The sequence below is a fragment of the Poeciliopsis prolifica genome, unplaced genomic scaffold (assembly GCF_027474105.1).
Source record: "Poeciliopsis prolifica strain line A6 unplaced genomic scaffold, Auburn_PproV2 SCAFFOLD037, whole genome shotgun sequence".
Classification (NCBI taxonomy): Eukaryota; Metazoa; Chordata; class Actinopteri; order Cyprinodontiformes; family Poeciliidae; genus Poeciliopsis; species Poeciliopsis prolifica.
The window spans coordinates 2,407,477-2,419,072 of NW_026562412.1; the positions used below are offsets into that span (position 1 = coordinate 2,407,477).

General features: G+C 43.6%; 1 protein-coding gene across 1 annotated transcript; it reads right to left on the reverse strand.

The window, feature by feature from the left end:
- Positions 1-8,175: 8,175 nt before the first annotated feature.
- Positions 8,176-11,337, reverse strand: sox11a (SRY-box transcription factor 11a). The gene has a single exon (XM_055053517.1). It carries the CDS (start codon positions 11,221-11,223, stop codon positions 10,111-10,113), a length of 1,113 nt encoding a protein of 370 aa, XP_054909492.1. The 5' UTR covers positions 11,224-11,337; the 3' UTR covers positions 8,176-10,110.
- Between the last annotated feature and the right edge of the window lie 259 nt (positions 11,338-11,596).

Sequence of the window (11,596 nt, forward strand, 5' to 3'; positions counted from 1 at the left end):
TTGTAATAATAATTTACAACATATTACAGCGAATAATAAATCCTTGTGCCTCTTTGAATAAGTAAGACAATAAGTGAAACCCGTGTTACCTTTCTGGTACTGAGCTATTTCATGAACGGCTCTAAAAACCCGTCAGTTCAGGACCGGGTTTCATTTCTTTTTTTTTTTAGCTAAATGTAAAAACCAACATTAGAACGACTTCTTCCTCTTATCCAAGTGGCCTAACTGTAATATAAAAAGCATAATCTGCTAGAAAACTTGTGGTGAAGAAACCTGTCAGGAAGAGCTGAGTCGGCAAATATTGACACTCCTCAAAATGGCTGCCGTTGAAGACCGGATGAAATCTGCTTTTTAGAAACATGTCTATAAAACGTTAATAGAATTGTAACAATAAAAAAAGTAAAGTTTTAAATAACATTTAAACTCTTCTGCAGGTAGAAGGTCTGCCTTTAACCAAGTTCAAAAAGTCACTCTGAAGTTTAGCTTCTCCGCACTGGAGAGAAAACTGACCTTTGACCTGACATTTAGGAAGACCAAACTCTGAATTCTGGTGAGTTTAGTAAGAATGAAACTGCAGATCTGAGTTGTAGTTTAATACCAAGAGAACATATGCATTGTTTTATCTTCTTGTTTCATAAATCTTATCTTAAAAATATATATTAGAAAAATGTTCTGATCACAGATGGTGAGAATCTGTAGATTCTTAGAGCAGAATGATGATCAGCAGCTTTTCTCTTTTTAATATTTTGCATTCTTCAGTTGAAAATGTGAATTTTAACAAGGGTGTGTTCATTTTCTAAAATGTTTATTACAAACCAAGAGTTGCGCTTCGTTAAGACTGAAAGTGAATTCCAGCAGCGGGTCAGTGTTTGAGTCCAGCGATAGCAATCACTGTAGTCTGAGGCAGCAGTAAGCAAGCCGTGCTTCCTGTTTGGCTCCCTGGAGGATTCTGTGTGCTAATCATTTACCGAAGCCACATAAAGGATCAAATGGGACCCAGTATGGAGCAAAGAGGGGGTACCCTGATGGGGCTCGCCGGGTCACCAGGCAAGAGGGGGAGGGGAGCAGAACAGGCAGGGAATCTGAGGTGTCCGATGGTGGAAGTAAAGTGGAGGAGTGTAGTTCACTGGTGAGTCAGGAAAGGTGGGGCCACTGGAGGACACGGCGGTATTAGATTTCAGATGCATATGAATGACCAACTGCTGGCTTTGCTCTAGCTTTAGGGGGAAATTGCATTGGCTATCCTTCAGCTGCAGTTTAGAATCTGGATGACTGCTTGTCTTAATCCCTGGGTGGGGAGGCAGGGGGTCATGAATGCCTGTTGTTTGTATCATTAAAGTGAAGAGTTCCAGGAGACTAGGCTACCTTTCTTTCTTTCTTTTTCGTGGGGGTTGGTTTCAAAGCTCGCTGCGTTCGCCATAATTAGAAACATTACCCTCATGTGACTGGCTTCAGATCTGCAAGGAGTTAAAATGATGTTCAGTTTCTTTAAAGTGGATTTGCTTCATTGACTTAAGAACAACTAAAAAGGTACATACAGTGGAGGCAGGCCAAACAAAAACACAACTCTGAGCTTGAAATAGGTGGGGGAGGGGCAGGCTTGTGCTTTAAAACTGTGGGTTTGAAATACAAGCAGACTCCAGGGAAAAAAACCCTGGAGTCTGAACCTAGACATCCCTCAGCTCTCAGTGCACAAGAACATATGAAAACTAACGAGAGAAGCTGCATGCAGGACCTTGTCACATTCCATGGATTTCAATGTGATTCCAACATGCAGGATGTGAAGCTTCTGGTTTTTGAATGATTAAAAATCCTAAAAGTGTTGAGTGTGTTTGTGTTCAGGGAGAAAACACTTTGTAAGAAATCATGTTAAAACTGCTGAAGTTTTGCTGAATTGAATGGAGAGCTTTCCTTTTATGTCATGCCACTGATTCTCCTTTGGACATGGACTAGGCCATTTAGCTCTGCAGTAACAAAGTTCCAGTGAACAGAGTTGGAAAAGTCAAGATTTCAAACATTGATTTAAACCTCAGCTTCAATTTCTGAATGCTGAATGCAGGTTGTAACTGGGGGAAAATCAGAGTTTGTGCCACTTTTTGAGTGGAAATGCAGCTTTGTGGGGATTCAAGGTGAAGCTCTGACTCCACATGGACGCACCACAACAACATGCCTAAACGCTGTAGCTCTGCCTGTTTATTAGGCAGGTTGTCCTGTGGGAAGGTGAACCTCCTTCCTTCTGTCAACTAGTGACAGATGGACACTAGTAACCTCTACAAGTTCCAGTCACTTAGATAAGAAAAATAAAAAATGTCCACAATCAGTTCAGGGGAAATCTACAAAGACCAGGAGGATCAGAGACATGCAATGGGACCTGACTTAACTGAGACGTTTGAGCTGCAGAGTTGATTCCTCAACAAGGAGCAGGTGCTTGGTTAGAAACTGGGTGCAGCTGTGAGGGAAACAAAGCAACTGAAGCTGAACCGAGAAACGGAGAGCAGATTATAAACCCCAAACAAAGCAAAACACAAAGACTGAGCAATAAAAAAAGACTTTTATGGCTTTCTTCAAGCATTTTTATTTTTGCCACTCTTCCAAAATGGCCTCATGCGGTTGTCTTGGCGACAGATTCCTGTGGATCGCTGCAGCTCCTCCAGATCTGCATCTGAGAAACGCTCTCGTTGCTCAGCCTGTCAGTCATGATGAACATCTTGGTGAGTTTTCGGTTGGTCTATTTTCTCCCCGTCCAGACGATGCATTGAGCAGAAGGCTGTGGGACTTTGAAGCTCTGGATGTTGTTTAACAACTAAACTCTGCTTTAAACTTCTCCACAGTGTTCACACAGCAGGTAAATGTCATCCAAATTTGACTTCTTCACCGCCGTCTGAATGACCCAGTTCCGATCTTTATCCTCTGATCTGTTCCACTTCCATGTATGGAAATAATTTGGATGTGTTTTCCTGACTGGTCCTGCAGACACACTGCCCTGAATGTTTTCCATGTTTCTCTGTTTCAGCCACACATGAGTTCAATTGATGGCTGATTAACAGGCGTTTACTGAAGGGCAGTCATCTGCATCCTAAGTCAGGGAATCATCTGGAACATGCAGGACCAGGGTTGGGAAACGTTGACGTATATCCCATGATTTCCAAACGTCTGCAGTCTGAACAGTTATGTCACATTTTATCCGACTTTTTCACCGCTGAGGAGAAACATGGGTCATAATGCTGCACCAGAAAAAGCCAGATGTGGTCAATCAGGACGTAAACAACGTCTAAAAATTATAATCATGAACTGATGAACTGTCTGTCATCCCAAACCTACCATTCTGATCTCTGGCTGCACATCCAGACAGACTGCTCTACTGAAACTGTCGGTCCTACACACTGAAAAACTGTGGATTTCAGCAAAGAATCAGAAATGAGCATCGGGTCCTGCTGTGTGAACGTCGCCTTCGTCTTCATGATGCTGCTTGTTCTTTTACGAAGCTCTGAGTCCAGAAACAGAACAGCTGCATTTACTCTCAGCTTAAATTACACACAGTCAGCCTCCACATGCTAACTGGTTGCACTGGACTTTGTTTAAGGACATAAATTTAAAGAGGCTGACTGCAAGTGGAAATCACACTATACTTTTCTTCTGTTTGTTTGTTGAAAATGCGTTAAAATGCTTTGAAATTTATGGTTCTAAGCTGAAGAAATGTGAAAATGTTCACTTATTCTGACTTTTTTTGCACCACAATGCAATTTTAAAACCTTGCAACACTTTTTCAACAGACAGTTTGGGAGTTTCATGTGTTTTTTTTTTTTATCTTAGAACAGTGTACACATTGTGATTTAATTGGGATGTGAGCAGTTTTTGACCCTTCACTTACATAAAATAAGTTCTTTCTGCTGTGAAGCTTTAAGTTAAATATGGAGTTCAGAGTCCCAATTAAATCCAAACAAGGTAATGTAAATCCTAAACTGCCTGCAATCAGGCAAACCGGCTTATGTGATTCCACTCTAAACAGAGCTTGATGTCCTGACAAGTTGGCTTAAATTACACTGAAAAGGGAAAAGGCCCCTTTCATTTCCTCCCACTCCCGGAGCGGAGCCAGCAGCGGCTCGCAGAGGACACACCGAAGGCCCCACCAGCACAACCTCACCAACCCGACTCGGCCTGAAGCAACTCAAACATGCAGAGTTTAGAGAAGCAGCCGAGTTTCTGACTTCAGCGCCAGATGAAATGCATGAGTGATGTGAGACCTCCAGCAGCTCCTCACAAAAAATAAGCGACCTTCTCCCGGTGAGATCTTCCTCCGTGTCAGAAGGGATTCTGCTGGGAGTGATTGAACTGTTTGTTTCCGTGTCGATGGGACAATGGCGCTGCCTGCTTCAGCTGCGCCCGGCGACCTGCTGGGTGTCCTTTCAGCTCCTCCAAACTCTTCTCAGCTCCCTGTTGCTGTCTGTGAAAAAATGGAAGAAAGATCTGGAAACGGCAAACCATGCATCACAGCTACAGGGTTCTCATCCATTACCGCCCGTCTTTTACAGAACAGAACTCGGGTTTTGCTTCTCATTGTGTTTATTGTGCTTTTCTCCGCTCTTCATTTGCTCTGAGTCATTACATTCATGGATGTGTGCGTGTCTGCCATGGTGCTAAAACACCATGAGGGAATTAGGGCTTTTGCCACCCCCACCTCTCATAAATGTGAAGGAATAGTAAATATCAGGCAGCAGATGGGGCTGATGCTCCCCCCTCCGCTGGAGGAGAGGGCAGAGCAAATGGAGAGCCATCAAGAGCAGCAGGAGTCGCCCCGGGCCAAGACGGGGGAGCAGAGGACACGGGGACCGGACTGCTGCTCCGCCAGACAATTTTAGAGACAAATTCTCCCTATCAGCAAGGGAACCGCACCCCATTAGGAAGCAGCGCCCATAAGGTCATTCTATCACAGATTTCACACACAGGCATGCCGGTTATAAACAGCGACTTTTCTGATGTAGATTTATGAGACAATAAATAACTATGATGTAGTTTTTGTTTGGAACAAATGCTGGTTAAAACCACCGGTGACATTTTACTGATTTAAACCAAAACAAAAAGCATTTTTCTTATTATATTCAGAAAACCTTCATATTATGTCTGACCAAAAAAAAAAAAAAGTGATGCAGGAATGTGATATGAAGTTTGTATCTGGGCTCCTTGTGGCCTGGAGATCAGTCTGTGTTTCTGCCTTCAGCTCTTCTTCGTTGTTGGTTCTGGAGTCTCTCAACAGCCCACAGATTCTCTGAGCCAAACTCGAGGCCCGCGGGCCAAATCTGAGCCGCCAGAGGTGTTTCTGTGGTCCTCTGGAGTGCAAATAGAACTTCAAAATCACAATTGTGGGCTTAAATATAATTCTTTCTGTAAAATCAGAAAGAATTTGTATATTGTAAATATTTCACTTTTAGAAAGTTCTAATATTTTAACAGTTTCTTGTCGGTACCTTTGGAGACGTTCATGATCTCGGTGTGGCCCGGTGTGTTTCACGCCCCTGCTTTATGACGTTCAGGTCAGGCTAGTGTTACCTGTGTGACTAACCAGGTGGGCTGGTACCAATTTCAGCTTAAAAAAGAAACCAGCATCTTCATGAAGCTTGTCCAAGCATGGAGTGCTCTAAAATGTCCTGATAAAGCCCAGTGGACCAGAACCAGCATGACGTGGCTCCTCAAATCAGCCCCGACTGTGGAAATGTCACGTTGGACCTGAAGAAGCACGGAGAACTTCTCATTTCCAGATGAAAAGTTAGTTTTCTGAAAAAAGGATTTCGGACCACGAGCAGTCCAGTTCTTTTTTTTTTCTCTTTAGCCGAGGAAAAAGTCTTTGTGTGACATTATCTCTGGTTCAGGAGCGGCCTAATTAAAGCAACGGTTCCCAGATGTGTATGTCGATGTCCTGGATAGATTTGTGTGTGTTGACTCCGGCTGTTCGCTTAAAGTGAACTCTGCTTCTGTTCGAATGCATGTGAATGCCAAGCGGACGAGAGACCGTTCAACAGGCAGGAAGTGGATCGCAGCAAGGGCATTCTGGGTAAATGCAACCAAAACTAACATGCAAGTCTTGTTTGAGGGGGAGAAACTGAGAAACTGTGTATTATTTTAATTAAAATGGTGAAAAAAAACAACTTTTAATGGTTTGGTTTATTGAGATGCACAGCAAGCTTCTGATAGTCATAACTGATTACATAAACGTTGCTCTCTCATCAATTAACAATCTGTAAACAGGTTTAAATTTATGCAAGCTGCTTCGTTGTTGTTGTTATGAAACCACAAGCATGGAGAATATATGCCAGTATTCCCACAGCAGTATTAGGCTGTCTCCCACTGGGACAGGAGGAACACATGTGGATCAACGATGACACAACACGGAATCTTACTGCGCAGCGGCATGAGCTGAGCGGTGATGTAATGCATCCACGCTGCCTGGATGAGAGGCAGAGAGCACAGGAAATCATAACAGGCCTTATTATTACTGGATTTAGCATCCAGTCTGAGATAAGGCCTGGTCACAGCAGGGAGTGGGGGAGCCTCCACAGCCATGCAGACCGGTTCTTTGTATAGATGTCACGTCCAACATTTGACTGCAACATCCAAGTTTGTATGAATGATTTAAGCGTTCGAGAGATTGGAAATAACTCTTTTTTCCTGTGCAGTAACCCCCAGCTGCTGAGTGCACGGCTTGGTGACTCACTCTCAGACCTCCCACTGATCTGCATTTGCATTTATTTATTTCAGGCGGAAATAGAGGCAAATTTCAGTGGGTCACTAATTTCATTTCAATGTGTACCGGTGACATTAGCCCCAAGCCAATATTTCAGAGGAGCACAAAATCAATGCGCAGATCCAGCTGGGAATAGTCCTGGAACCCATTAGCAACTTTGACCAATAGGTCAGGTAAAGTAATAGCTAGATAAATGTTTTATTACAGATTTGCAAACTGACTTAATGTGGAGGCGACTACCTGTGCAGCCACGCATGGCCAGCATGCGTCTGCTCTGTGTGAGGCGGGATCCGCTCCTGCTGGCCTCATGACACCCTGAAGACGTAACTGATGGAAACCGTTGGTCCTGCTGCTAATTATATTCAGCATGACATCATAAACGACGGGGATGTCTTATTGATGTTGCTGAGAGAAGTCACAGGCATATCAGATCAGCCAAATCTCTTCACTTATGACATAAACAATATGAATCTCATTTGATGATCATGTTTTGCATTAGTTAAACTTGACTGGTTAATTTTCCTCAGAACTTCTTTCATTTATTAAGCAGGGATCAATTTGGTGAGGAATGAAAAGAAAATGACTTAAAATGAATTTAAACTTGAGTTATTTGTTGCTATTCAAACTGATTAAAGACAAGCAAGAGCAGAGAGCCATGTCTGACCTCAACCCTACTTAATCAAATTTATCTTTAGTCATGGATCTTTGAAAAAAAAATCAATTTTATAAATGCTACTACAGAAAGTTAATTTGTTATGATTACGAAAGAAACAACTTTTATGTTTAATTCAAAATCAGGGTAAATTAACATATTTTCTTGGAAAATGAGTCTTTTGTGCTAATAATCATAAAAGACTGAAGAAAGAAAACGATTCCTCACATCTTTTCAGATATTCTTTAAATATATTTTATAACAACAAACAGCTAAATCTAGACGTTTTCATGAGCTTATATTTAAAAACAAAGCAGTTTTTGCTATTTTTACTCAGAATTATTTTAAAAAAAAGAGTTACTGGTCTAAAAAGCAGCAGATTGCAAAACCTCGTCTAAAAAGTGACTCAGGATTAAGAAAGAGCGGATTTAGATTTATTTTAATTGCCTAAGAAACAACTAAACATCCATTATTTTACATTTTAGCCGTCAGTAACCAGCTTCCCTTCCCCCTGAGCTGCATTCAGACATTTCCCGGTCCGATGTGTGAGCTGCTGAGTGCTTTAAGAGTGGAGGGCTGGTTTTCTGAATGAAAGCCAGACAGACGGAGAGCTCCCTCACGCTGAGAGCAGCAGCTCCTGTTTCCAGCTCTGTTTCCAAGGGGACCACCACGGCAGCCAATCAGAGCTCCAACCACTTACAAGCGGGCAATTCAAGTTCTTAAAGAAGCCTCGTCTGTTTTTAGGCTGAGTGCAAGAAAGAAAAGAGCAGAGAACACCTCAACACTTCAGTTCAAAACATTTTTTTTTCTTTTTCTCCTTTTTATTAAATGTGAATTCACATGTTAGTTTGAGCCCATCCATTTAAGATTTCAGCCTACATACAAAAACAGGCATAATTCTGTCGTCACATCCTTTTCAAAACCGCAAGAAATAACACATCTGTGTACATATATTCACAAACTGAAAGGACAGTGGATGGTGGTAGGTACTTATTTATTAAAAAGATGAGTCAAAGACAGATTCACACTTGGAATGTGAAGTAACTACTGCCCAGAACTTCCAACAAAACGTCTCGGCATATAATTAAGCCATATTCCAAAAAACTCGTAATCAAACAAACTTCATATGTAAGACCCACATAAAAAATAAACAATATCTGCTTTTTTTTAAGTGCAAGAAATAAAAAATACAGGTTTGTGGTTCATGTCTTTAAAAAAAGAAGGCAGTCTTCAGTTTTTAAAATAAAGTTTCATTTCATGAAACAGGACTATGGAATGTTCTTTTTTTGCTTGCTTGGTAAAATAAAGCCAGGCCACCACTGAATCAGACTTTGCCCCTTTTTTCTGTGGAACTCTTATTTTTCCTAATCTGCAATCAAGTGTGAGTTTTTTGCTGTCAGTTCTGCCACATTATGAGATCCGAATAACATTCAAATTGATATATGAGTTTTATGAGCATGCATCACACCACCAGGCCACATTACAGTTGTTTTGTATCAGTTCCAGCTGATTCTGTTTATTTCCCTGCCCAGAGAGGCTTCAGCATCATAACCCGAGATGATGTCGACAGTGCACGAGTCTGTTTTTCCATCACTTGCTACAATTGTTGATGGTCTGTATCTCAAGAGTATATATTGCACAAAAAAATGAGAAAGGGGGGGAAAAAACAGTATGTGCCATAAAAAATACCAAAAAGAAATCCAGTTTCACACCTGCGATCGGGACCCATCCACATATCACGAGTATGATATACATAAACTCCTAACTTTACTATATTACAGTACATATACAATCTTGAAACTAGTTCCAGCTCTGAGGTATGTGTTCCCCATGATGCCATTGTATCGTCTACAAATACTCAACAAATCTGCTCTACAACTGTACAAAACCTAGTTTAAAATCACAAGGCATTTTTGATGCAAGTCTTCTGTTTAACTTAATCCTTAAAACCAGGACTCACCTTGCATGCGTAAAAAGAAAGGATAAAGGGAAGAAGTGCCTGAAACTCACTGAAAGCACAGTAAGAACATTCCCTTTTCAACTGTACAAAAATATGCCTGAAAATATCTTTTTCTTTTAAAAAGATGAGGTCTGTTATGTATCAAAATGTTTCCTCCGCACCTGCATACTCTGCAGAGGTTTTAGGCTGCTTGATTTTTCCAAACCAGGAGGTAAAAGGAATCAGTTATAAAAAGGAAAAACCGAACCAAAAAATCAAAAAATAAAAACAAAACCATTTTTGCGGCATTTAGAAATTACACAAACCGTTGAAAAGTAGCATCCTGAACAATCTTCAGTTCACAGATTTGCTTTGAGACAGTCCACAGTCCGAGTTCAGCTCCCTGCAGTTTGTTTTTGTTTGTCTTGAAGAGGATAAGATGCATAGAAGTTCTTCCCTTTGCGGTCTGGTTAAGCTGAGCAGTAAATGCAGACCTATGAGGGAAAAAAATCCAAAAAACCCTGTCATGCTGTCAGATTAAAAAAAGTCTGCAGACCTTGCCGTTTTTTTTTCTCCTCTCTTTTTTTCTGCTACCAGCTTCAGAAGCATCTCATTCCTCAAACCTCACCTCGGATCACGGTCCTCCTCTTCCTCCTGCTCCTCCTCCTCCTTCTGGTAGAAAACCCACAAGAGGCAGGGCTAGAGACAATCTGACCAGGACATATAATTTCATATCTTCCTTCTCTGTTATTACTAGAGGAACAGTTTCTGTGTTTTTTCTTCAGTACGTGAAGACCAAGTCGGAAAAGTTCGCCTCCAGCCAGTCCCCTGCGATCATCTCGCTCAGTTCTGGCGTGCAGTAGTCTGGGAATTCAAAGTGGGAGCCCAGGCTGCCCTCACTGAACGAGTCCAGGTCCTTATCCACCAGAGACAGGGACAGGTTTCCTGAATTGGGGTTGCCCAGCTCAGAGCCCGCGGCGTTCGGAGCGAAATTCAAACTAAAGTCAAAGAGCAGGTCGTCCGCGTCCTCCCCGGACGAGGAGCCGCTGCTGCTGCTGCTGCTGGAGGAGGAGGAGGAGGAAGAGGAGGTGGACACCGACCTGGAGGATGCTGGTGAGACGGAGGCGGCGTGCAACGCGCCCTGCTTGGAAATGGTCTTGATGTTGTAAAACAGTCTGTTGTGGCTCCTCACCTCTTCGTACATGCTCGCCCCCTCCGACTCCGCCGAAGAGCTGAGAGTCGGGCTCGCCGGAACTTTGGCGACGCCGTACGGCCTCAGGCGCTCCTCCTCTCCCGCCTTAAAGCCCATCCGGTAGTCCTCTTCGTACTCGTCATCGTCGTCCTCATCGGTGAGCTCATTTTTCGCAGTCTTTGCAACTTTTATGCTGGGAAACACGCAGTCATCCGCGTAGCCGTGAGCGGTCTTGGAGCCGCTCTTGGTCTTGATCTTGGAGCACTTCTTGCTGGGAGTCTTGGCGATCTTGCCGCACTTCTCCGGTGACGGCGCAGAGGGTTTGGAGCTGTCCAGCTTTGGTTTTTTCTTGGGTCTGTACTTGTAGTCGGGGTAGTCGGCCATGTGTTTGAGCCGCAGCCGCTCGGCCTCTCTGATGAACGGGATCTTCTCGCTGTCCTTCAGCATCTTCCACCGCTTGCCCAGGCGCTTGGAGATCTCCGCGTTGTGCATGTCCGGGGACTGCTCCATGATCTTCCTCCGCTCGATCTTGGACCAGACCATGAAGGCGTTCATGGGTCTCTTGATGTGGCCGGTGGCCGTCTTGCACCAGTCCGGGTTGATTGCCACGGGGCTGCATGCCATAAACTCGCTCTCCTCCGAGTCGGTGGCCTCCCTGGACATGCTGCCATCCGTCTCGCCGTGGTCCGTGTGCTGCACCATTGTCCACAGTTCGGAGTCACTTTGCAGTCTCTAACAGCTCCTCACCGCCAGGACGGCTGAGTTTTCTCTGGTTCATCCGCGTCCTCCGCTTAACGTGTCTCAAGCTCTGCACTCTTTTTCCAGAGTTACAAACTGCCTTCTTAACTAGTTATCAGCTTTTTCATGTCCCCTGCGTCACAGCCCAGTCATCCAATCCCGCTCCTTCCACTCCGCCCAGCACACTCCGAAGACTCCGGTTAACCCTTTTGGTTCCTGCCTCCTCTGCTCTGTGGAGGCAGGAGGCTCAGAGTGGAGGTGGGGATTTGTGCTACATAGTGTCTGGGGCAACACGCCGGGCGAGACGAGCATATTAAACACCAAGTCAGCGCCGCGC